Raw genomic sequence first — 14,102 nt, 5'->3', positions numbered from 1 at the left:
TTCCCCTTGACTCTGAGCTACACTACTCAAGCTTGGCTCATCCTGAACCATCTAGAGAGTTGTTAAACCTCTCAGTTCCCATGCTTTGCTCCAGATCAACTGAACCAGAATAGGGAGGGAAAGAAGGGATGGGAAGTAGTCAGTAGTTTTTAAATCTCTCCAAGTGATCAAAAGTACAGGGGACAAATAAAGGCAAACTAGTTAGAGCAGACAATGAGCAGGCACCACACTAGGCCCAGATGTCTCTGTCTGTTTCAGTCCTGGGCAAGTTTCTTGCAGAGACAAATAAGAGGTGCTTAATAAATGCCTGCTGGCCAGTGAAACTAATCAACCAGCAAAGGCAGCACCTCCTTCCTCAAGGGCAGCAGTATGAACACACAGAAATAAAGTATGTCATCATAAATCACTAACCTTCATGATGGTAACAGCTCTATAATAAAAGAAGCTCCTCTGAGAAAGTCCTCCCCCATATCTATGTATCTAGATGAGTATTATGACAATTACCAATGAAAACTAGAAAAAAATTGGTTCCCCCGCAGAGGTCTGCAAACTATGACCCATAGGTCAAATTCAGCTGGCACTTATCTTGAAAAATTAAATTTCAAGGCTTGTAGTCATGTCCATTTCTGTTCACATTGTTACAGATGCACTCACAGTTCATGAGAATAGGTGAGAATTTTCTGCTGAAATGGTATACAGTAAGTCCCCGAGTTACAAAGATTGGAGTTGCAAAAGTTCAGATACAAATGGACCTCACATTACAAACATTTGGAGATGTAAACAAATCTTGGAAATAGCTCACATGTCTGCTGGACATTATCACACTTATATTGCTGTATGTGCAGTAGTACAGTGCTCAATCAGAGCCCAGTATGTCCAGAAGCAAAAGGAAAAGCAGTGGTGATGGAGAGGGGCTGCTAGGAAGTGCAAAGCAATATACATTGCATATTTGTGTCAAAGGTGTTTAATACTTGCTTTGTCACACTTGCGAACGAATCCAACTCACAACATTCTCCTCAAACGAAACTCATTTGTAAGTTGGGAACTTACTATATTTCACAAAACCAAAAATATTTGCTTTTTAGCTAGGTAAAGTCATGTATGCTTGTAATCCTAGCACTTGGGAGGCTGAAACAGAAGGATTACTCCAAGTCCAAAGCCAGCCTGGTCAACATAATGAGCTCAAGGAGAGCCTGAACTACATTGTGAGACCCTGTCTCAAAAAAAAAAAGTTTGTGTGCTTTTTAATCTTTTAAAGAAAATGTTTTCCAGCCCTTGTCCTGCAGAAACTCACAAATAAGGATAGTGGTAATATCTTCAGGTGATGGAATCATGGGTGACATATTTCCATTTTCTAATTTTTGGCCAACTTTTCTTTAAAGAGCACTATTTTAAAATAACAGATGAAAGAAGAAGAAATGCTCTGCTTTAATACAGGTTGTGGCAGTAATGTCGCTGGTCCCTGTGGAGGATGGTACCTTATTTCCGATGGCTTTTTTGGGTGGGAAATTGTAGGCCCGCACTTGAGGGTACTTGTTTTGAAGCTTGTGGTGCAGACCCCGAAACTCTGTGTACCGTCGGTACACGTTCCACTCATCATCTTTTATCCGGATATAAACCTGTTGGGAACAAGAAAAAGAAAAGCAATGCAAGCATCTCTTTAAACCCGCATCACAGAGGAGTAGGATTTTAGGACTCTGGTAGAGGAAGGGCAAGTGGGTCTAATACTCCACTGGATACCACATGCCTGGTACATAACAGGAAATCAATGGTACTGATTGAACAAATGGGCATATGGCAGATTTAGGCAGACAGGTGACAAGAATGACACTACCATGTCACTTCCTCAAGATGAGCAGAGCCAGTTAACAGAGCAGAAGCGTATTTTTATACTGTCATCACATGTGCAATGTTGCAGTAAAAGGTTGTTGGTGAGGTGTTATTCATGTTCTCTGCAGTTTGTTTTTGCCCAATGCAGCTGAGAACACACCTCACCTCACCTCACCTCACGTCACCTCCCCAGGTGGGAAGCAAAGCGTTCACGTTAACTGACCTTGAGCCAGGGTTCAAACAGACCACCACATGCCCAGGGAAGACTTTCATTTGGGAAATGAAGAAAGGAGCTGAATTGAGATCTACTCAACAGTATAGAGGCTCACGTTCAGATGGGATAAGCATAGTCGGGGAATAAAGCTTCATTATTTTCATTGAGTTATAACTCTCAAGAAAACATTTTGGAGGTATAAAATGTAAGGGATTTTTCTTGGGCCCTATCACTTTTCGGGACGTATAGCAATCTGGTCACAAGAGAAAACAGAAGTGGGAAAGAGATCAATGCACTTTTTAAAATTACGTAAGTTAAGAACAGCCCCGGGAGTAACATCCCCTGTGATAAATGGCTATTGTAACTTACAATCAGTGAGCATCAGTACCCATCTAAAAGCCTCTCTACCCATAAAAACAGACATCTCTAATGGAGTGATAAATTCTGCCTCTACATGAAAACCACCCATCTTACCCAAATAAAGACATTACATTTTTTAACAGTGGGTAAAAAGTGCCCAAGGCTTGGTTCAAGAGATGAGTGGCTGGGGTGAAGCCACCTGGACTGAGGACATGGATTAAACACTCAAGGAAAGAGACCATCACTGGCAAGATGACCAGGGTGAGGAGGGGAGAAGGACGCCTTTCTGTGGGCAGAAGGATCTGGTATCATAACATGATCAGTAAAGAGACATAACCTGTGGAGGACTCCCAAATTCAAAGCCTGGCTCTGTCAGATGCTGGCTATCTGACATTCACCTTCTCTGGGCCTCCGCTTCCTGGTGAATAGGGCATGATGATTGATACGGCTGCTAAATGACAGAGAATTTGGTTTCTGCCGTCTCTGATTTTGGTGACCAATTGAAACAGGATCTTCCCCCAAACATTTGTTATGGTGGTGTCTAGATGCCTTCCCACAGCCTCACACAGTCATAGGTGGGGCTTTTCCAGAGGTGGCTGGATCAAGTGTAATTCTGGGATTGATTCATGGTACCATGCTAGGCTCAAGGACACTAGGATTAAGGGTATGAGTGCCACTCACCCTACGTAGTCTGGAAAAGTGAAAAGGCACAGGAGGACTGTGTTAAGGTCCCTTACTGCTTTTACTGCCTTGTGGGTACTATGAAGTGTTCTCTGTGACATCCCTCTGCTATGTGTCACTCTGCCTTGGAGCCAGTTAAGTAGAGGCTGAAAACTTTGCAAACTGCAAGTCAAAGAAACCTTTCTCTTTTAAACTCTGGGTATCCAGTATTTTATTTCAGCGATGAGAAAAGTAATAAGGCAATGCTAGACACTCATTTCTGCCTCACTGACTGCAGCAGCATCACAGAAGGTAATACTTCCTTCACTGCTAGTTATGTTGTGGCAACACTCATCTGTAAAATGGGTAAAAATGAAAAAAAGATGTTTCAAAGCATTTATCAGAATGCTGTAACTGTTAGCTGAGGTTGCAGTTACTAACCTGGTTGTCATTCCTGACTGTCATTCCACCACTAAACCTCACCGAAATGATGGAATTATGCAAATTTTAAAGAGCACCATCAGGGAAGTCATGTTGTGACTTTACAAACTTGCTTGGTGACACAAGTAGGCAGATTTCTGATCACAAATTGAACAAATTATTCTATGGATCATTTTTTAAAAAAATACATAAAATGTGACACCCCCCTGCAAACACCTCTAAAAATGAGTCATACAACAAACTTCTTAAGGGAACACAAAAAAGCTATATGGTGGGCCTGGGTGACACTCCTTTCATCCTCTCAGCTACCACAACTGTCTCGGGGACATATGGCTTCTTTGGAACCAGTTTCCTCCTGTAAAATGAAGGGTTGGACAGGAAAGTCTCTCAATCTTTGAACAGCTAGCTCTCCAGTTCTGATACTCTGAGTTCTTGGATGATTTATAAGCACAAGTACTCCACTGGGCCTTGCCTACTTTGTATTCCTCCCCTATTTTACTGTGAAGACAAAGGTGTCCACAAAACCAGCAGAGGCCTGACCTGTAGGCTTCCCTTAGGGAAACCTAATTTTCAAGCAAAAAAAAAAAAAAAAAAGAAAAGCAACAGCAAAGGCATCCTAGGGTCTCTTTCTTCCAAGCTCAGCTGCCTGACAGTCACCCAGCCAGGCCAGGGGACATATGGTGGTGACAACTAAGACTGCCAGAATCTAAGGACAGAGTGGGCTCTAGGTGGTTCCATCCTGCCTACTTTTGCCAGCATCAGTAGCCCAAGGCCTTCTTTAAGCTCTATTAAACAAGCAAAGGAGAGGGTCCATTACCAGATCAAGCCCAGCAAATGAACATCATTTCTAAACTCCGTTAAAACATAAATATCTTCAACGCTAACAGCTACTACTCCTAAGGTACCTACCTGCTCTGCAGAGGCCATTACACCAGGTGTCTCATTTTATTCTAATGCAAACCTGCAAGGCACATGTGAGCAACAGCCCCCTTTTCTAATTAAGATATGACCATCCATGTCATTTGCCTAGACAGGTAAGAAGATAAAGGATCTGAACCCAGCACCTACTACCCAATGGCCAGTGCTTTCTATCCCAGCAGGCTGTTGCAGCAACTGGAGTTCACAAAGGCCCAGGAACTCCAAGTCAGCAATGAAGTCACTGGGGAATCAAGAGACACAGCTGGATTCCCTGAGGCTCAAGTGCAGTTCACATGACCTTCAGGATGTGTCCTTGGTACCAGAGCTTCCAATACAATTTTCTCATTTATACCTCTACCTTCCAATTTAATCTAGTGCTATTAAAATTGTCCAGAATTATCTAACAGTTTGTCCTCAACAACAATGCTTTTAGCATCCAAAATTGGGAAACTTAAATTACAAATTAAGTTGTCCTTGAATTATATTTAACCAAATAATGGGCTTATTTCAGTGAAGAATTCAAAGAGCTTATACTCAGAATGACATTTATTTATTTATTTAAAGGGTCTCTTCTTTCCAAATTGAGTTTGATTGTCCACAATTCCTTTGGCTTGAGCCATAAAGATAATAATTCCTTGGAGCGATAAAAAGAGTCACCCTCTCTTGACACAACCAAACTCCCTTCTAAAACACACAATAAAAAGCCACTTTAGGTCTAATCTCCTTAACTCAGAAAAAAAAATAATAAAATTAGAGAGTACTATCTGCAATCAGGAGTCAGAGCAAACCCTCTGTTCTCTAGTTTAAAAGAGGAAGTTCAGATTTTGAACCATATTTCTTCTCCAGTGGAAAGGATGGTCCCAGGAATGGGACCACGTAATGAGAAAGCAGAGACATTAAAGGGTGGGGGAAAACCTCAGTCAACTAGTGAACAGAATCAAGAACAAACTTTTGAATGAATAAGACCTCAGAGAAATGCTTTCACTAAGAGGATTAAGAACTTTTGAAGAGAAGATTCCATCATGGCAGATGTACATAATGACATGCAATGAGAAATGTAAGTATCAAGAAGCCTGGAAGCCAGACACAGGAAATCAAACCAAAAGAAAAATCTACCTGATCATATCTAGCTACAGAAAGAGAAGCTTGGCTTCCCTTACACTCCAAGTTCAGCAAACATGCCATGGAACAAGAGGATTTAATACCCTGAAGGAAAAAGCCAGCACTTCAGGGGCAGCAACACTGCAAGTGTCAGCTCCTAACCTTCCAGCCCTCCCAACAGGGAAAATGAACCCAGAAAATGAGACACTTGCAGGACACCAAAGAAACTAAAACCCAGGGAGCAGTGACTGAGATACAACAAGTGGTCTCATGGAAAAACTGAATACAAGGGCAAAGTCCTGTTTGTGTGCTGAGAAAACCACAGCAGGAGAATAGGCAGTGCCTATGGATGATGAAAATTAATTGAAATGGCCTTGAAATAGGTAGTCACTCATATTCCCCTAAACCACGGGAGTGCTGTGCCAGTAGAGTATCCTGTCTATTGCTCACCACCCTAGTGTTCAGTACCTGCTCTGAGTCCTAAGGCACCATGGAGTACAAGGGCTAGATCATGTCACAGTGGAGACTGGAGAGGTAGATACCCTGGGCAAAAAGCTGGAGAAGAGTGGCCTGACCAGAGGGCATGCTGTTGGGTGCTTACCCAGAACTGTGTAGAATGAGAACGTGGAAGTAACTGCAGGGTTTACAACACAAGAAGGAGAGAAGACAGAAGAAATCAGTCAAAGGCTGGGTGCTGCCTTGCCACACTACACCCTGCGCCCTCCCACTTAACTAAAGGAGTCCAATAATAAGACAAAGGCAAAGACCCCAGCCAGCCACACCCACAGAAGGGAAACTGAAGACAAACAGAAGACAGGCTACAGGAGACAGGGAGGTATAGCAGTCTATCTAGATCCTCAAGACCCTTCACCCACCGGCAGGTAATTGGAAAAATCTTAGGAGGGGGGCAGTAACTTGCAGGAGCAGGGTGTGAATTGAGCAGGGAGAGAAGAAAAAGTATCTTGTAGACAGAGATGCACTGTGAAAAGCAGAGGTGCAGAAAAGCGACAGATCCAGGAATCTGTCCAGGCTGTAATCCTGGCACTTGAGAGGCTGAGGCAAGAGGATCACTGTTAGGTATCAAGGCTGCGTAGTGAGTTCAAGGCCAACCTGGACTAAACAGCAAAACCCTGTTTCCAGGGTTGGGGGTGGGTAATCCAAAAAATAAATCTGTCTAGACCTACCATACAAGTCAAAGTTTCTCTATTTGTAAACACAATTGGAAGAGCTCACTGGTTGAATTCAGACTGCAGTATAAAGAGGAGTATGAATATGACTTAATTTTATGTTCTGTTAACTGTTTTTCTTTTTGGTAGTGGTTGGGTTTTTTTTTCTTATTCTTTTATCTTCTTTTCCTTTCCTCTTTTCAATTAACATAGGTATGGGAAGTGTCTGTACATGGGGAAAAGACAGTAAGAACTAAATAATACTTTAAATAGTACCTTATGGGCAAGTCGGGGTACTTCTCACCAAAACTAAGTATAGAGAATTCAAACACAAGCTAACTATCAGCAGATTAATGGGTTTCGACCTTTCTACACTTCCCTCAATCTTCAATTATACTCCTCACCCTCCAAGTGCCTTCTCCTGCTCCCACAAATAATTCTTTCAAACCTCTTCTCCACCAGTTACAAAACAGTATCAACAAAGTTTGATCTCTTTTCTTTCTTTCATTTGTTGTTATCTATTCTTTCTGATCTAGCCCTTTCATTTCTCTCTTCCCTTTCTTTCCCCAACCCACTGCATCTCAGTCTATCTATCAGTAGTGGAATATTATAGTCTTTATGGATCATTGAAAAAAGGGTAAATTTATTTTTAAAAAAGTTTTAATGTATATGATTGATAATGGTTGAAGTTGATACAACCAGAAGGAATTTTCTCCTTGCAATGCAGTTCCAGGCCTGATCCTATTAAAATGAGTAGGTTAAAAAGGTATGTAAATAGGGCTGGGGATGTGGCTCAGTGGTAGAGTTCTTGCCTTACATGCACAATGCCCTGGGTTCAATCCCCAGCACCACACACACACACAACAAAACAGATACAAACTAAAAAATGTACCAAACTAGCAATGGAATCTTTCCACTCTAATTGATTCTATACGTTCAGTATGTACATGTACACACACACACACACACACACACACACACACACCACGAGAAAATGACTACAAAATGTCTACAAAGGTTCTTAACTACCCCAAAGCTGATCCAAGGGTCACTAATGGGGAAGAAGTAAAACATCAAACAGATGAAATGTATGAAGCAATAAAACAAATAAACATCAGTGAGACATCCAAAGAGATCAAAGATGATGTAACTAAACAGATAATGGACTTGACTGATAAAAGGATCAGAAAACTTAAGACCCACATATAGTAACCAAGACAATAGAAGATATGAATGACCAGTTTAGTTATCAAACAGAAATAAAGGATATAAATGTTGTTAAAGGTATAGGCAACAGAATGACCAGTGTGAAGAGAAGGTATCACAACCAGAAGATAAGGTTGAAGCAGAGGACTATATGTTTGGACAAACCTTAAGAACACCAACAGACCATGGAAACTAGATCAAACAGCTGCTAGATATCTCAAAAAGAACGAGCCTAAGGATAAAAAGATTTACAGAAAAATCATAGAAGCACAAAAGGTATAAAACTTCCATTTATAGAAATCATAGCGGGATACTTTCTAAATATATGGAAAGAAAACAACAGGTAAATGAGGGATATAAAACCCCAAATAGCCACAGTCAAAAAAGAATCTTTCCATGACACATCACAGTTAAAGTCCCAGAAGTCAAACACAAGGTCAGAATTTTAAGAGCTGTTAGAAAAAGGAACCAACTGACAACAGTCTGGGACCAGGCAGAACTAGCAAGTACAAGGAGCAGCAGTGACTTCAGTCCATTGTTCCCTTTCCGAATGGGATTGGTGGAGTGAGCTTGGCCTGGGTCAGGCGACCTGGCTGAGACCCAATAGGTTATCCAAAATCAACTCCCTACAAGGCGGTGGCGCACACTAATGCAGTCAAGCCTCAGGAGTTTGAATGACCCGGAGGGGAGACGATGCACGATAATACAGTGAAGGTCTCAGTAGCCTGACTGATCTGGAGGGGAGGGGCCAGCATATGCTGCCCCTGTTTGCAACTCACTAGCACACTGCAGTGGGAAGGGTCACCTAGTCAGCATGCTTCAGAAGAACTGTAACCAACAAAGAAAGAAACTGGGGCCTCCTGGAAGAAACAAGAAAGATGGGAAAAAGAAGCAACAATAAAAAGTCCCCAGGTTCCAACCCTGAGAACATTAACCCAGGACAGGTAAATACAAAGGAGAATGAGAACAGCAAATATGCAGTATCAGACATGGCACCAGTGGACATAAAGGCATATCTTCAGGACCTCATAGACGAGTTCAAAAGGGAAATATCTAACCAAGTAAAGCAAGATATAAGAAGATTAATAAAAGAGATGCTAAGCATCCCTTAAGCAGACACAGATGGAAGAAGGGAGGAACTCAAACAAAGGAGAGAACTATTTGATGAGGAATATAAAGAAAATATAGAATACATGAAGCAGATTCAAAGAGATTACCAGGAAATTTAAAACTCTATGGAAAGATGGCAAATCTGCTTGAAAGAAACTAAGGATAGATTATCCAAACTGGAGGACAGTTTTGCAATGTGGGATTATGAAAAGAAAAACTTTTTAAAAATAACAAGGAAACAAGCAGTAACAATACAAAGGCTAGAAGACAACAAGAGGATCTATAACTTGAGAATAAAGAATGTGAATGAAAAAGCAGGGGTACAAACAAAGGAACTACAAAGGCTATTCACAGAAATAATTAAGGAAAACTTCCCAAACATAGGAAAAGGAAATGATATTCTGATGTATGAGGCATATAGAACTCCAGCCACCTACAACCAAAACAGAGCTACACCCAGGCATATAATAATCAAGATCCCAGAAATTCAATATAAGAACAGAATATTAAACCTGTTAGAGACAATAAACAGATCACCTATAAAGGAAGGCCTATCAGAATCACGGCAGACTTCTCGACACAAATCATCAAGTCAAGAAGAGCCTAGAGCAAAATATTCCGAGCCCTGAAAGAAAATAACCTCCAGCCCAGATTGATATACCCTGATAAACGGTCTCTAGAAACTAATGTAGAAACAAGATGCTTCCAAGACAAACAGGAACTTGGGAAATTTGCAACCACCAATCCAACTCTACAGAGAATACTGCAGGGCATTCTAGAGAGAAAGAAAAGTAGTAGGATTCCAGGAATAGTGGCAGAGAGGCCTCAATGAATGGAGCAGAAAACGGAATGAAGAAGATAAGCAGACAACTGATGGCAAAAAAGGGCCTAACAGAAATGAATCAGAGAAGGTTAGTTATAATCTCTAATATGGCTTTGATACATTAAATTTTAAAAAAAGAACCACATGTGGAGTAGATCAGGAGGTAGGGTCCACTGAGATGCTATTTATAGGGCACAGTGTACGCTGGGGAAGTAAAAGGGGAAGGAGAGTCTTAAAAAAGATGGCAGAAGATATTGTCAATAGTGTATCAGGACTTAAAACCCACATTACTCGCACCACTCTGCTTAGATAGATTTTATCCTGTCCCGGTTTGTCTACTTGTATTAGATTTGAGGGCACAGACAGCTATCCCCAAAACATCAGGATATAGCACAGTAATCATCTGTAATTTCCTATTAACTTAATCTTGAGCCCTGTATGACTTACACTGTTTTATCATGACTGATTCTAGTTAAATCTGGTTTGTTTGATTGCTGTTTGGTATCGACAGATTTTATTCAAAACTGGTATGATTGATAGTATCAAGTCTGGGAGTATAGGCAACTACACTGAAGATGACAAGACTCTATGATATACATTCTGGTTTGATAACTGCCTGCTTTAGAAGTTTTATACTACATACAAAGTTGTGTTTTATTAACACTGTTATGTACTGATACATTCAATTATACTATGTCTGATATTATAACCAATTCTATTGGATACCAAGAGACAACACAGGAACTATGGTAGAGAACTCCTTGTACTATGGTCTTATATGTCTTTTTCATTTCATGTGTTTATAGGAATATTTTTTTTTGTTTCTCCCTCTAAAATAGGATAAAATACATGTTAAGACTCATGCATGTGTAGAATCTATAAATAGTTTATGAGAACTGATCTTATGACACATGATGAAATGAACAGATACTCTGAAAAAAATGAGACACTAAAGTACCCAGTGCTGATTCTGGAGTGTCATAATGTGAAACCCATCAATAGTATTATTCTTTGTACAGAGTGATATTAGTCTGCTTGGCTTTGTTCAATCTCAATGTAATTGAAGATACAGATAAATGTATCTATGCTTAAGTGTATAGGATTGATAATCATACTTCTACATTTTTGTTGGATAGTTGAACAGAACTGGTTGCAGTCTCACTGTTTGAATCCCCACTTTATATGCTCCACTTTAGTATCTTGAATATTCAACTATTTGTAATAGGACAATCTGTAATCATCAACTAGTGATTTCTTACTGTTTATTTTTTTCTTTGAAAGTATGTATTATTTCTACCCATTTTCTGTTTTGTTTAGTTTTTCTTTAAATAAAATTAAAAAAAAAAGACACTACAGTTCCCAGTGCTGATCCTGGAGTAGTGTCATGATGTGAAATCCATCAATATTATTATTCTTTGTTGGGAAAGATTTTAGCCTGCTTTAGTTTGTTTAATCTCAACATAAATGAAGATATGGATAATTGCATGTATGTTTAAATGTATAGGATTGACAACTATATTACTAAGTTTTTGTTGGATAGTTGAACAGAACTGTTTGCAGTCTCGCTGTTTGAATTTCCACTTTATATGTTTTACTTTTGTATCTTGAACAACTATTTGTAAGACTTGAACAACTATTTGTATGTAAACATCAACTAGTGATTTCTTACTGTTTATTTTTTTGAACGTATGTATTATTTCTACCCATTTTCTGTTTTGTTTAGTCTTTCTTTAAATAAAATTTTAAAAAATAAGCTATAACACACATAAAAAAAGAAAAAGAAACCAATTAATTTATAAAGGTAAACCTAATAGAAGTATAGCAGATTTTTCAACACAAACTTTAAAAGCCAAGAGAAATGTTCATAGCAGAGTTAAGTTTTTAAGACCTAAAAGAAAACAACTTTCAACCCATATTAATGGACTTTCCGTGATGACACCTTAAGAATTTCATGTCTGGCATACTCCAGCAGCCCTTGTGGAGGATGCCTTCAGGTAACCAACTGAGGTCAGGAGGCCCCACCCCCATGCACACTCCAGTAGCCATCTGGGAGCCAATGCAGCCTGAGAAAAGCAGCAGCCAGCCCTACACCAGGCACCCAATGGCCACTATCAGATACTTATAGCCATCACTGGCTAGAAGAACTAGTCTCACTTCAGAGAAATTGTAGCCAATGTGGAAAGTGATTGTCCAGAAGAACCCAGGAATATGTCAAGACAAAGAAGCAAAAGGCAGTCTCTGGTCTCCAACCCAAGCAGAGCAAGTCCAGGAGATATAAACATGGAAGAGACTGGGAGTTGCATATCTGAAGTTTCTAAAGTGATGGCAATTGAAATAAAGAAACAACTTTATGAGGCTATAAAAGAAATTAGAATAGAAGTACTAACTCAGGTAAAAAAAGAAATGAAAAACATAATAAAATATTTGCTAAGCACCTCTAAAGAACGCATAAATTTAACACATGGAGCATAGGAAAACAAGGGAAAACTTGAATGAACAATATAAAAAAGATTTAGAATACATGAAACAGATTCAAACAGATATTTGGCAAATTAAAAATTTCACTGAAAACTGGCAAAACCACTTGAAAGAAACTGAAGATAGACTTTCAAACCTTGAAGACAGGTTTGCAGTTTGTAATCATGAAAGGGAAGATTTCCTAAAAACAGGGAACCAGGAAGTAACAATTCAATGGATGCGAGACAATGCAAAGAAACATAAATTAAGAGTAATAGCTCTCAGTGAAAAAGCAGGGGTTAACACAAATGATATTAAAAGTCTACTTACAGAAGTAATAGCAGAAAACTTCCCAAGCATGGGGAAAAGACATTCAGGTAAGTGTGGCAGATAGAACTCTGGTTAGCCATAACCAAAATAAATCTACACTCAGACATATAGTAATCAAGATCCCAGAAATTCAACACAAGAACAGAATAGTAAATGCTGTTAGAGAAAACCCATCAGAATCACAACAGACTTCTCAGCACAAACCATCAGGTCAAGAAGAGGTTGGAGTGAAGTACTGCTGAGTCCTGAAAGAAAACAACTTCCAACCCAGACTGATGCACCCTGAAAAGCTTTCTTTCAAAATTAATGGAGAAACAAGATACTTCCATGACAAAGAACAACTGAAGGAATTCATGACCACCAAAGCAACCCTAAAAAGAATTCTGAAGGACATTCTAGATAGAGAAAAAATGAACACAGTTTCAGGAACAGCAGCAGAGGAGGCTCACCAACTGGGCCAGACAGTTGAATGGTGGGGAAAAATAGGGAGCCAATGGCAGGAAAATAGCATGGCAGAGATGAGCCAGTGCATGCTGGCCATAACCATTAATGTAGATGGCCTCAATTCACCAATAAAAAGAAACACAGGCAGAGTGCATCATGAAACAGGATCCATGAATATGCTTTATACAAGACACATTTAATTCAAAACAAAGTTCATAGACTGAAAGTCAAATGTGAGAGAACAATGCTCTATGTGACAGGGAACCAGAAAAAAGTAGTGGTAGCTTGCCCATTAACTGCAGAATAGTAAGAAAGATAAGGCACTTTTATACAATGGACAAACTACTCATCTATAAAGAAAGATAACCTTAAGGCTCTTGTAGGTAAATGGATACCACTTGAGATCATGCTCATGGATGAAATGGTTCAGAATCACACAGGTGAATGTTGTGTTGTCTCCCTAGTATAAAAAACTAAAGGAGTTTGTGGGATTCAAAATGCACAATAGATATTGTGAAAGTGAAAAAGGGGAGGAGATGTCTAAAAAGGGAAGGCAGTGGCCACTGTTAATCTATTATCATGTTTTGAAGCCTTGTATTGTTTTCATTGTTATGTTCAGTTTTATTCTGTTTTGTCTGATTTTATTTTATTTGATGGCATGGACAGCTATTTCAAAGATTATAAAATATAGTACAGTAGCCATTGTTGATTTCCTATTATATTGTTTTGAACCCTATACTGCTTTCATTGTTTTGTTTTGATTGATTTTATTCTATTTTGTATGACTGTATTATGTCTGATGGTATACGCAGCTACTTTGAAGACAACAAGAGGCGTTATGGTAGCAACTATGGTTTTACTATCATCTTGTTTTGAAGTCCTGTGTTGCTTTCATTGCTTTGTTTTGATTGGTTTTATTCTGTTCTATTTTGTTTGATTTTATTATGCCTGATGGTATGGGCAGTTATTTTGAAGATAACAAGAGGATTATGATAACTATTATTGATTTCCTTTTATCTTGTTTTGAAGTCCTGTACCATAT

General features: G+C 39.3%; 1 protein-coding gene across 5 annotated transcripts in view; it reads right to left on the bottom strand.

Annotated features, from left to right (window-relative positions):
* The window catches only part of Snx29 (sorting nexin 29), a 560,183-nt gene that overhangs the window by 61,265 nt on the left and 484,816 nt on the right, over positions 1-14,102 (bottom strand). For all 5 annotated transcript variants that reach the window (XR_010039850.1, XM_063226557.1, XM_063226558.1 and 2 more), the window contains one exon: positions 1,479-1,619. Coding sequence is in view for 4 of the 5 variants with exons in the window: in XM_063226557.1 (XP_063082627.1) it covers positions 1,479-1,619 (141 nt within the window). In the remaining variant the exon portion in view is untranslated. The remainder of the gene's footprint in view (positions 1-1,478; positions 1,620-14,102) is intronic.

Source organism: Cavia porcellus, unplaced genomic scaffold (genome assembly GCF_034190915.1).
Source record: "Cavia porcellus strain 051 isolate PalLab524CR breed Dunkin Hartley unplaced genomic scaffold, mCavPor4.1 scaffold_16, whole genome shotgun sequence".
Classification (NCBI taxonomy): domain Eukaryota; kingdom Metazoa; phylum Chordata; class Mammalia; order Rodentia; family Caviidae; genus Cavia; species Cavia porcellus.
The sequence above is the reverse complement of the archived record's forward strand: the minus strand, read 5'-3'. Positions and strand labels throughout refer to the sequence as shown.